At 39.0% G+C, this 12,892-nt stretch overlaps 2 protein-coding genes across 4 annotated transcripts; one reads left to right on the top strand and one right to left on the bottom strand.

The window, feature by feature from the left end:
- Positions 1-75: 75 nt before the first annotated feature.
- Positions 76-7,480, bottom strand: LOC141781054 (5-hydroxytryptamine receptor 3A-like). 3 transcript variants are annotated; one of them, XM_074656562.1, is made up of 10 exons: positions 7,361-7,474; positions 4,497-4,537; positions 4,241-4,386; positions 3,924-3,968; positions 3,735-3,841; positions 3,470-3,639; positions 2,347-2,462; positions 1,641-1,851; positions 1,380-1,538; positions 76-1,244 (listed from the first exon to the last, which is right to left on the bottom strand). In XM_074656562.1, the coding sequence occupies exons 1-10, from the start codon at positions 7,393-7,395 to the stop codon at positions 970-972; spliced, it is 1,305 nt and encodes a 434-aa protein (XP_074512663.1). In that variant the 5' UTR covers positions 7,396-7,474; the 3' UTR covers positions 76-969. The 3 variants fall into 3 exon arrangements, with proteins under 3 accessions (XP_074512663.1, XP_074512664.1, XP_074512665.1); XM_074656563.1 differs by having other exon boundaries at positions 76-1,229; XM_074656564.1 differs by lacking the exon at positions 4,497-4,537 and having other exon boundaries at positions 7,361-7,480.
- LOC141781055 (inward rectifier potassium channel 16-like) lies at positions 5,580-10,326 on the top strand. The gene is made up of 2 exons (XM_074656565.1): positions 5,580-6,469; positions 8,692-10,326. The coding sequence occupies exon 2, from the start codon at positions 8,715-8,717 to the stop codon at positions 9,864-9,866; it is 1,152 nt and encodes a 383-aa protein (XP_074512666.1). The 5' UTR covers positions 5,580-6,469; positions 8,692-8,714; the 3' UTR covers positions 9,867-10,326.
- Positions 10,327-12,892: the final 2,566 nt, after the last annotated feature.

The raw sequence follows: 12,892 nt of genomic DNA, 5'->3' as shown, positions 1-12,892 counted from the left end.
CTGTCTGCAGTGAACGTTTCAACCACTAGGTGGCAACAATGGAACATCAGTGTTTAGCAGAGTCAGTAAGTAAGTAAAGCTTTATTTATATAGCACCTTTTAAAACACACCGTTACAAAGTGCTTCGCACACAAATGAAACATCAAATAAAGATGAAAACAAGGAAAAATTACAATATGAAACACAGAAACAATGAGAAACAGATCAAACAAAAACAGACAAACACATGTGAATGAGGCCTATAGAAAGGCTTGCCTATAGAGATGGGTTTTTAGAAGATGCTTAAAACAGTCCAGAGATTCAGCAGCTCTAATAGATTGGGGGGAGGTGAAAAGTTGTGGGACATCCAGTATTTGGTTGCTGCTAAGCAGTCATGGAGGGAGGACAGTTGATTGAGGTTATTGGTTTTGGCTGAAAAATAGATCTGAGTGTCATCTGCATAACAGCAGAGTCTGGTTCACATTAAGTATTTCATTTGTCTTTTTCTTGCATGAAATATATATATATATTTGTGTAGACATATGATGATATACACACTTAACTCCATGGATTAAAAAAAATATGTATTTTTTTAATACTGCCATGCAAGTCCTGTAGGAAAATCTTAAAGAATAAAATCTCACATTTGTGCGGGCTGAATGAACATAGTGTGCAGATGTTCCAGTTTTAAATTAACATTTTCTCATACTTACATATATAATGTGACTCAAAATGGCATCAGGAGTGAAGGATAAAATTCCTTTATTTGTTTGATTTTCAGAAGTATGCCAACACGCATCTTTATCAGACATCGAGAAACGAACTGCGAGTACAAATGAGCACCACAGTATTTGACGTTATAGAGAATGTGAGGTTAAAAACGTGTGACAAATGCAATAAATGTCTGCTGAGATTTGCATCAATCTTTGCATTTGTACGTTGATATTAGAACAGCTCAGTTTAGCAGTTTTTATAGCTATGACGTGCATTTTATTCGTACCAGAATTCAAAATGGTTAACTTCACATGTATGGTATACCATCACATAGGTCATGGCACCAAAGTATACGGTGCCACAAATTAAATAGAACCAGAAATATGTCTTGTCCAGTTTGTCGGCAAACATCTGATTTCTCTCACTTTGCAGAGTCTGTGCGTTAAGAGCTTCCAGGAAGTTGACAACCTTCCTGAGCATTCGACTGTCCTCCTCCGAGCCGTTCAGCTGGACGACACTAATGTCAGCTTTGACTTCTGTAGGGAGTGAAGCTGCAATCAGAGCAGGTCATACAGTGTTTTTTTGTTCATCAAGACTTTGTGAGCATCAATACCCTACTCAATATCAAGTACTACAGTACAGGCTCAACACATGCAGTATTTGTTTAACGGTAAAGTTTTCCTCACCCTCATCATCTTTCTCTTCCTTGTTTCCTGTTATTTCTGAGACCGGCCCTTTGGAGAAGCAGCAGAAATTGAGCCTGCCATCTTTGGCCAACCGGGTCAGCACCATGGACACCAGCATGCTCAACACCAGGAGGACCAGACAAACACAGAAGTGGGTTCCTGCAGCACAGAGGAGATGGTTAGTGACTCAAACTGTGATGCTGTTCATGCATTTGGTTTGTGAGTTTGTGTGTGTTTGTGTCTGCATGCGAGCTGACATACGGATGATGGGGCTGCAGTGGCTGTCTCCAGGCAGCTGATCGTTGAGGATGACGAGGAACATGGTGAAGCTGAGCACCAGAGTGACCTTGAAAGAGTTGCGTTCGCCGCCTCCCAGCGGCAGAGCGAAGCTGACCGCGTCGGCCAAGACGATCAGAATACTGGGCAGCAGTAATGTTATGAAGGGGTTGGTATATTTGATGCTCAATGCCACCTGAGGAGAATGGCAGACAGAATTTCTTAGTACAATATAGAAACTGCTTTTAGTTGTTTTTAGAATTAGATACTAGTTTGTGAGTGGAGTAAATGGTTCATTTTATACCAGCGCCAATATCACAAAATAATGAAAAACCTCTATTATAAGTTCCCACAATCCAAGGGAACGCATTCAAATTGCTTGATTTCTCCTCACTCAAAGATATTAAGTCTACTATGATATATGACAAAGAAAATCAACAAATCCTCACATCTGAGAAGCTGGAATCAGGGAAAGTTTGATGATTATTAATGTCAACATAGTTGCAGATTAATTTTCTGTTGATCAACTTATTGATTACTCGACTATTTGTTTAGTTCTGACCTCATCAAACAGGTCACTTGTTGTTTTTTAAAGTTAAATACCGTTAGGTTAATACCACTATTGCAGGAATTTGGCAAATCATTACCTATGTAAAGTATAAATGACCATGCCATGCGATCATGAACTCACCCTGATGAAATTGCGGTCATCTCTCTTTTGATCGAGGTTAATGTCTTCAGTTTGCCAATCTCCATGGCTACCATCAACCATCTTTAATCGGTTGAATACCAGATCTGTACCACATCCTGAATGGAATGAAGCCTTCTTTAAAAGAGCACTCCACTGATTTAGCATTGCACTTCCATAACATTGACAGACTCATGATGGGCACTTAAAAACAGGATCAAAATCGATGAAGCAGAACGCTATAATAAAGGCTTCAAAATTCACAAGTGAGATATCTATTTATGTATTTTATGTCGTAGAACAAAATGTTAAAATCTCTTAAGCTTGTGTTAACCACAGACCTTATTTCAGGCATCTAACTAAAAACCCATTGACTTCCAGACGAGGGAAACGGAAGAGATAAAATGAAAACTTATTTCTGTGTTTTAGGACTCATTCCTGCAGCACTCTATACTTGCACAAGACACCATGGCGTGGGCCTCCACATATGGCTCTCCGAAACGCCAGAGGGCATACAAATAAAAGATTCTGTGAAGAAGCTAGAAGGCAACGAGTGTTACCGCCATAAAAAAAACTAAAACGCCATAAACCAAGCTCCTCAATGCTTGGAAGGAATTGTAATTAACTGTAAACTCATATCTCATATTCATGGACAAACTTTATCGCCTTTATACAACCCCCGTAAAGAACGGAGTCAAGTATTAAATGTATCATACTGTAATGAAACAAAGGTTGAATATCCTGTTAACAATTTGATTTGGCTGGCAATGTAGAGATATCTTGCTTTTAAAGCATTTAAAAACGAATCGGACATTATTTTGCTTCTTAATTTAAGTTATTTGCTTATTTTGCACAAAGCCCCCCCGCGACAACTTGCGGAGCCTAACTGTAAAAAAACAAAAAAGCAAAAAACAAAGTTTTCAAAATAAACAAAAAAAAAAAAAAACATGAGATAACCAAAACACCACAACCATTCATGACCAAAAAGAAAATAAATCAAGATCTTCTTCAGAATAAACACATATATGTAAAATTATGAAGTTAAGCAAATTATTTTTTAGCAGTTTGCTCAAAAACTTTGATAAAATATTGTATAATATTTGTATTATTGATTTGCTGAGCTCACCATCTTTGGACCAGGTTTGGATCGCGACAGGGCATTCATCACTAGCGAAGGGATAGTTGAACAGGTTGACCTCACAGTCCACCTCAGCACTTATAATCACAGAGTGCTTCACCGTGCCGTTATGGAGTACCAGCAGATCACGGGAGCCGTGCTTCATAGTTGTTGTTATTCTACACAGGTGAGAGACAACACATGTGTGAGATGAATATCAAGAACTCAGTGAATTGAATTTGTGATTATAGCTGGATCATGATATGTAACTTACCCATTTGTTACATGGATCTCTGGGGTCCAGACTTTGCTTACCGGCAGAACCACATGATGATACGGGTAAACTGATGTGTTCCATCCCAGCTCAGGATCCGTCCATTCCTGTGGTTTCAAATCAAAATGAATGTGATTGAAACATACACTAAGTTTCTTTTTGTCCATCTGTTAGTATCTTGAAGCTTACAAGTATGGCTTGCAGACGACTTATTAGGCGGAGATTCTTTGTGTCCTGTTAGAAAAAAGATAATAAATGTGGTGTCAACTTGTTGGATTGCTGGTGGAAATAAATCTGTGTCCTTGTGTCTCAAAATATTGCTCAGATTAATATTTTGCAAGACTTCCTGTATGCATCTTCAGCAGGTTTACATGAACAAAACTTAGGAATAACACCAACAATGATTGTAATTTTAATAATTCATTCTTGTTGAGTTAGGAGAGGTCTAAAGGCAGAAACAAAAAGGACTTCTCACTTAGCTCCACTATGTATAAAATAATACTTACAACTGACAGAGTCTGGTACTCAATCAACGGCACATTAATCTGCTGGGTGCAGTTATCGTTTTGTGGCTGAGATAGATATTCTTTCTTGATCAACATTTCAGCCAGACATCTGCGACTTGTGCAGTTGGAGTCAGCATTTCCACATCCTGGAAATTAAAAGAGAAAAGTGATCCAAAGCTTTGAATATTTTTGGAAATACTTCTGCCAGTCTACTACCTCTCTAAACATTGTTTTGTGAGATATGTGTTACACTTACCTACTGTTAGTGAAGTCAGTAAGACGACTGCCTTCCACAGGCTGTGGGTAAGAAATCTCAACATTTCGGATTACAAGACTTAACGTATGACTAATAACTGTGGATTGACAGCTGCGTGCCATCCTTTTAGCCTTAAATAGGCCCGTCTGTGACGTTTAACCACATATACACAACACCATATAGGCACACCACAAGACAATATGACCGACACACAATAGTGAGAAGACAATCACGTTTTCAGAGCATCCCTCAGTGATCCTCCTCAGTGATCCTGTGCAAACAGTCAGAACACGAATGCAATTACTCTCACTGTCTGTTACCTGGCCTCCAGCTGCTATTTGTCATTATAGCTCGTCATGCTACTCTGCATTACAATGGGACTGTGGATGTTAACCTGAAAGTCTCCCAGTCACGGATGCAGGACAAACACGGTGGTTTCGGTGTGGTCGAGGGACGTGTCTTCTCACAGAATGGCCATTATACATACATTTTGTTTTGACAGCTGGTTGATGAACCCAGGTTTTGTCATTTATGTTTATTACTTTTGAAAATATGGCTCACAAGCTCAGTAAGTTATATAAAGCTAATTCAGGGTTCCCACTCTTTTGTAGAGATCATTTTCAGTGATGATCTTACTGGTATGACGGACAGGGATCGCACCATACACTAATATGTTCCTATGTTCCTATGGTCTATGGCTATAATCAGCTAAATATCTATGAAATCATCTCTTACATGCTTAGTAATAACATCAATAAATATTATATATAATATAGAAATAATCCAAATAAAGTTTGGAGCGTTATTTAACCTCCTTCGCGACAAGCTAGCATGACAAGGTTGATACCAATGGATTCATGAGGTTTTCTAGTTTCAGATGATGCCAGGATCTTCATCTTCTCTAACTTTAAAACTGAGCCAGGTACAACCTAAAAATCGCAAGACGCGTTAAAGAAATTACTGGCGTTAAAACGTATTTGTGTTAACGCGTTATCGTGTTAACTTTGACAGCACTTATACATTGGATCTCTTGAAATGTTGGATATTGTTGCAGTGTGTTGTAAGGTGCCACATGGTGCAAGACACTTACATCAATAAATCAATCTGTCCTGTACTTTCACAGTTTATGGGTGCGGTACTTCAGTAAAGGAAGTATAATTTTTCTTCCTGTCTGTGCTTTCACCCATTCCTTATATAGTTGCTGCCTGTAATTGATAGACGGATGAACTGTTCTTTCCAGGTTATCTCTCAGAGGAATGTCTCTTATCTCTGTCTTCACACATCATCTTAACCAATACGTGATGAATCAGGCGACATTCAAAGGGTTGTTCTATTTTTAAAAACACAACAAGGTTGTTTTGGTGTTGTTTGACCTCTTTCTAACAGCTCTGGATGCTTTTATGACCGCAATAAAAGTGGTTTAAAAGTTAAGCGTGTCGTGGCGGCTCAGGTGTGATCTCTCTTTTCTTATCAGAAATTGAGGACGACTGAGACAAAGCAAATCCTTGCACCAATGACAGCGCCTCCACCTGATGGAGCAAAGGTTAACTTTCTGTCTAATGAATCACGGAAATCCGAAGAGAAATGACTCAAATATACATAGCTGGAAAATGACCTATAAATCATCAATATTTCTCTGTCTTCATCATTTCGTGGAAGACTATTTCAGTTACGCAATTTCTATTTCGTCATCCAGAAGCAAACAGTCAGAGGACGTCTGATGTTTTTGTCCTTGGGAAATATTCCATAGGTCATAAATTCTTCCAGATTGTCCAATAAGGTCTCAGGAGGAAGGGATTGCTGTGATATCAGAACAAAATGGGACTTTGCCTCAGGACCAGGCCGGCCCCCAACACTCTGCAGCCAACTGAACTTGGAGGTTACTTCAACTGTGGCAACACATCGTTTACTAATGCTCTGCAGAACTCATGGGCTGAAGTGACACCTGACAAACTCTCATTTCTACTTTGCAAGTAAGTTGAATATTTAAATATACTATGTGTGCTTTTTAAAAGACTTACTCAAAGTAATAAACAATAATTCTGACATAAATAAAGATTGCAAGTGTCTTTGCTGAGGAGAAAAGCAAATTAGGTTTGTGTTTCTATGTCTATACATATTGGAGATAAGGATAGTGTCATAGATTACTAGACTACTTGTAAAGTGGCTTAAAGTGACAAAATAATTACAAATGCAGCTGAATAGGTACAAAAATCCACAGAATATTATGCCAAGATATTAGCAGGGTCAAGCCTGCCAGAAGGGATATAATTAACTACAAGTTTTAATAATTAAACATTATAAAATAACTCATTGACAAACAAATTTAACAGTAATATTAAGTACTGCCATGAAATGAAGAAACGTCACGAAAGATATTATGGAACAGGAACAAGTGATTATTTTTCTTTTTAAATATTTCAGTTTGTATTTTTTCCCCTATAATGTTTGTGAATTAATGTTAAATATGGGGAAACATCAACATGTTTTAGTACATCAGCTGCATTAATTGGAATTTGTATGACCGTGAACCCTTATATAACCCAATATTACAAATTAATATCTGGAGCTACAGTAAGAGGTATAACAAATTCATTTCTGGAGCTTCTGCAGCTGTCATGACATTTAATTCTGACTCAAGCTTATTAGTCCAGTGTGCTCTCCTGCAGTGTCAGTAGCTCTCAATGCACTCCCATAGTGTCTTACAGAAGGATTCAAATACGGAAGAAAAAGGTAAATAGGGATAGAACATAAATTAAATCAAATATGTAAAAAAGGTAAAGAAAAATAGACTAACAAACACACATACAAATATATATAGATAAAGTTGATATATAGATGGAATAATATTGAAACCACCATACCTTAACAGCATGGGCTGGTAATTTTCCCTGATCATTTTGTAACTGTGTCGTATAAGGAGGTTGGGCAGGTGGGCCTCAGTGACCCTTTTCCTTGGCCTGGTTGTCCTGTAACCTGTTCTTATGAGGCAAGAGTTCACCTACTTATTAAATGCATGTTGACTTGGTAACTTGCTATTTGTCTACGCGTTTTCCTCTACTTATTTATCAAATACCGTCACCACCTGCTGCAATATTACTGTGGCATAATCAATGCAAAAGATGCATGTAATTGTACAACACTAGAGATAATGTCTGAATTGTGTCTGCTTTTTTTGTTTTATAAACCTTTATTGAAACGTTTTTTCTCCTAAAGGCCTCATGCATGACGGTGCATTTTATTATCATTATATCTTATATATACAGAGTAGAGTATTTTTGTTTACTTATGTGTTCAATTACTGTTTACCTGCTTACAGGAGCCCATTTAAAATATAGTAAAATCGTATTGGGATCAACATTTATCTGACAGGAACTCCGTGTTTAAAGACTAAAGACTCAACTCTCAAGAAGCCATTTATCATAAACGGAGATAAACATCAGCTACGTGTTCTCAGGTGCCTCAATTAAGCAATAAAAACTAGATGAAAGTGACGGACTTCTTGCAAGGAAGGACACGGCTTAAAAAAACATATTGATCAGGGAGTGAGTTAACTCAGCATTGTGTGCTCAAACAAACTTGATAGCGGGCCTTTCATCAGTGACAACTCAAGCAGCTGTCAGATTACTGAAGTACAGTAAAAGAAAGTGATAACAATTTCCTGGCTTTGTTGTATTTCATGTGTTACGGAGAAGAAGGTGTTGTGGTTAAAGTTTGACATCTGAGGAAACATTTGGAGGTGAAAGCTGTTAAAGGATAATAATTTACCCTCATGAGGACAAAAATAGAGGTCGAGGTTTTGCTTAATTAACCGAGACATTCAGACTCTGAATGATTCTCACTCAAGCCGTGTGGTTATAATGCAGACGTTAACGTGTTTATAGAGAGCTTTTAGCACAGCTGATTTGGAAAGTGTCCAGACTGTAATGGAACTTGTGGTAAATAATCAACCACGAGCAAGAAAGTCGTGCTCTTGAATGTTTCACACTCAGAGCTGCAGGGCACTGCTCGAGTCATTAGCTGCTGATAGCCCGAGGCACGGAGTGACCTAGGCTGCTTGCTCAAACATGAAGGATTCAACTCAACAAACAAGTCCGAGAGCCTTTTACATTTTAGTCACATGTAATGAGTAAAATGCTGTCCTCCATGGTACATGCCTAACACACCTTCCATCTCATCTCTTGTCTTCATACAGGAGACTGGAAGGCAACCCTGGTCATGATGAGCACAGACACGGGCGAGCAGGTCATCATTGACACCAACTACACTACAATCCACACAATAGGCCGGCAGAATGAGGGCAGGCGGCTGCGCTACATGCAGAAAGATGGCAGGTTCCCTGTGGTTTTCCAGAAGGCCCCTGGACACTGGAGCCCGTTCCTGATGGACATCTTCACCACTCTCGTAGAGATCCGCTGGAGGGTGATGCTCCTCGTCTTTTCCCTCTCTTACATTCTCTCTTGGCTCTTTTTCGGTCTCTGTTATTGGCTCATTGCGTATGTACACGGGGACGTCGACGACGTAGATAACGCACCCTGCGTGGACAACGTGCGTGGCTTTACTGGAGCCTTCATGTTCTCAATGGAGACCCAGGCGACTATTGGCTACGGCTTCAGGGGGATGACCGAGAACTGTATGGTGGCCATTATTGTGGTGACGGTTCAAGATGTATTTAGCTGCCTCCTTGACACCATCATAATTGGTATTGTCATTGCCAAAATGGCATCTGCTCGTAAGAGAGCTCAGACGGTTGGTTTCAGCAGCTGTGCGGTGGTCAACCTGCGAGACGGGGTCCTGTGTCTGTCGTGGCGACTCGGGGACTTCAGGGGTAACCACATCCTGGACGGTGTTGCCAAGGCCATGCTAGTCCGCTATGTGAAACAGCCACAGGGGTCTATCGTGATGTCATACCAGGACCTGGACATCCAGGATCGAGACATTGTCCTCGCCACGCCAGGCACCATCATCCACAAGCTGGAGCCCGGCAGTCCCTTCTACAGCCTGGGACCTGATGACCTGCTGGGGGACGACTTTGAGCTGGTGGTGTCCTTCACCTACACCGGTGATTCTACGGGTATGCTCCACCAAACCCGAACCTCATACACACCAGCAGACATCCGCTGGGGCCAGCGCTTCCAGGATATGCTTAAACTGGGCAAGAGGCGCTACAAGGTGGACTATGCTCTGTTCAACGTGACCACGTGGGTGCCGGTGCCCCTGCTTAGTGCAGAGGAGTTTGACAGGAGGGGACGTCCCGTAGAGGGCAGTCAGTCCTGCAGTCCTCACTTATCATCGATCAAGAGAAACGGACACGCTTGCAAGGTGATCGCTGACATCACTGAAGAGGTGATGCAGCAAACCTGTTTGTAGGATGGACTTGTGATGGACAGTGGGATAAAATGTGCTTTTGTAAATATATTTATATGTGACTTTATATTCATTGTATGCATCTACTTACTTACTTACTTACTTATTGTTAAGCTTTTTTGCTCGGCCGCTTCCCAGAGGAGCATAAAGTGAGCGATGGACATAAATGGAAGTTAGAAAAATCCAGCACACAGATTTCGGGAGTAATCTCAAACTTTTTCAAATCTCCAAAATCGATGTTCAATAGACCACACACCATGGATGTATAAGAAGTTGTGACCTGTGCTTTTGCCCTGCGTGTTAGTAAATAACCTACAACTACATTAAATTCTGTTTATGTCATGCTACTAGCACTACTAGCTACTGGCTGATAGTCGGTTGTTTGAGGACAGAGACGTTAATACATCCACCATGGAACAGGCTTACAGCATACAGGCCACGGGTGTATTATAACATAATAAAAGTGATGAATTACAGCCAATATATGCATTATTACAGCCGTATACAGCTAGCAGCAAGCCAACAAAACCGGATATGTCATATGAACGGTCTGAAGCACGTTCATTATGCAGAGGAAAATAACTCTAGATTCAGCTATTAGTGAATTTTACAACTTTTAGGACACAATAATTTAAATGAAGGCTATTTAAGTGTCCGTACTGGGAAGTTGATTCATCTAAAAAAAAAAAAAAAAAAATCCTCTGATTTACAGGCGTCTCTTTATACATTCATGTCCACAGACTCATTGGCGTTTTCAGTCCAAAATGGCGACAGCACCATCTAGCAGCTGTTGTCAAAAATGCACCGGAGTTCGCCTCTTTGCTTCTATACTCTTTGCTGAGGTACCGTGAGCCGCCGAGTGCAAAACCCTGGTAAAGCTGTTCACCTCGGTCAGAGGCCATCCTTACCATAATAACACTACTTTAGGAGCAACGGCAGTAACTACGGTGGCCTTCAGGTTGCGTAAAAACGTCAATATTCTCTCTCTAGAGACAGTTTGTCCTTTCTGGGCTACTGTAGAAACATGGCGAGGGAACACGGCGGACTCCGTTAAGAGGACCCGCTCCCTATGTAGATATAAGCTAACAAAAACGATTCTCAGTTTCAGGTGTATATACACTATAATGAAAACATAGTTCTGAATATTATATTTCTTCCAATAGATCCCCTGAAATGTTACACACTGTTCCTTTAATGCTTTGGATGAATGAAATTCATTACCACAAATGTAAGACAAATAAAAGTTGTCCTTGTAAAACTATTATTGTAGTAATAATAATGTCAATCACATTATGTGATGCCAGCACTTCTTTGCAGCTCTTCACCGCCACCTTGTGTTCACTGAGTGCACTCAATATCACTCCAGCAGTGTGGTGATTATTTTGGAAAGTCACAGATTTCACAATCAAAGTATAGGCTTTACTCAGTAGCCTATACATCTGCTTTATTCTTAGACTGAAAAGCACAAACACTTATTCTCCTGACATATACCTCCTGTGCATGAGCTTTATTTTATAATACTGACCCTGCTTACACCAGTCCTGGCATCATTGCACTGGCTTCCCCTACAATTTAGAATACATTTAAAAATGTTATTACTCACTTTTAAAGCACAACTTGGTCTGACCCCAGAATACATAATGGATCTCTTAACACCCTATACGCCTGTACGTGGTCTGAGATCATCTGATCAGCTACTTCTTGCTGTTCCCAGGTCCAATTTTGTGACAAGAGGCGATCAGGCTTTTGCTGTCAGGGCTCCCAAACTCTGGACTGCACTTCCTATAGAGATACGATCATCTAACTCTGTAACCACTTTTAAAAAACTTTTGAAAACACATTTTTTTTAGGATAGCATTCCTAGAAGCAGAAGGGTATAAATATATGTATGTATACATCCGTTTCTGGACGCATGTGTACATTTATACACATTTATGTATATATGTAGTATATTTGTTTTATCAACTTGTCCTACCATTTTACCAATTCTATTATTATTGATATGTTCTGTGATGTTCTGTTTCAGCAGCTACCATATTTGTTTTACTCTATCTGCTTTTATTGTCTGATGTTCTTTTTTAACAGTTACCATATCTTTTACTTTATTTATCTGCTTTTATTATCTTGTGAAGCACTTTGTAACATCTGTTTTGAGAGGTGCTACACTGTTAAGAATTTCCCAGTAAAATAACAGTAAAGAACTGGCAGCAGGGTTGCCTTTATGTTACTGTAAAATTAACATTATTATACTGTCGCTGAAATCTACAGCTTTGTACCGTTAATGAAAAATACAGTTTGAACTGTTTTTTTTTATTAATTTCACAGTATTTTACAGTTAATTTACTGTTTAAAGATACATTATATAGCTGTTTTCACCTTTCTTATACATTATTATATTGTATTTTTTTACATACATTTTAATAAACATTATTTTTTGCCTAGATGAATAGACTTAGCAGGTTAAAGACATAGGAATAGTCACACTAAATACAATTAAAGACACTTGTTAGGAAAAAGGCTATAATAGACTTGTTGACACTTTTCCCAAAAATGTCTGTCTCTAGCTGGCTACAAGCACAGAATGCAAACCAGAACAACATGTGAGTGAAGAACAATAAAGCTAATTCACTGATTTTACAATCATGTACAATGTACCTCACATGTGCAGATCAGGTCCCAGAATTAAAAAAATACTGCATGAAACTGTTACTGATGATACTTTAGACAGTTGATCAGCAGTAAAGGGCTGTTTTTTAAGAATGCATTATAGTTCAGTTAAAAAAACGGCCTATGAGCGTAATTTAACAGGTTTTCTTTTGTATTAATGGTAAAGCACTGTTTTTTTAGCAATAACAGGTTAATACTGTTGAAATCATGCTGTAAATTAATAGCAATTGTTTACAGTGATACATTTATTATTATTATTATTATTATTATTATTATATATAAACTCCAATTATAGTTAATAGCTTGACAAAATTCACATGCACTCTGGAGATGCTTTATTTTCCTGTTATAATATCCTATTT

This window comes from Sebastes fasciatus, chromosome 13, assembly GCF_043250625.1.
Source record: "Sebastes fasciatus isolate fSebFas1 chromosome 13, fSebFas1.pri, whole genome shotgun sequence".
Lineage (NCBI taxonomy): Eukaryota > Metazoa > Chordata > Actinopteri > Perciformes > Sebastidae > Sebastes > Sebastes fasciatus.
The sequence above is the reverse complement of the archived record's forward strand: the minus strand, read 5'-3'. Positions and strand labels throughout refer to the sequence as shown.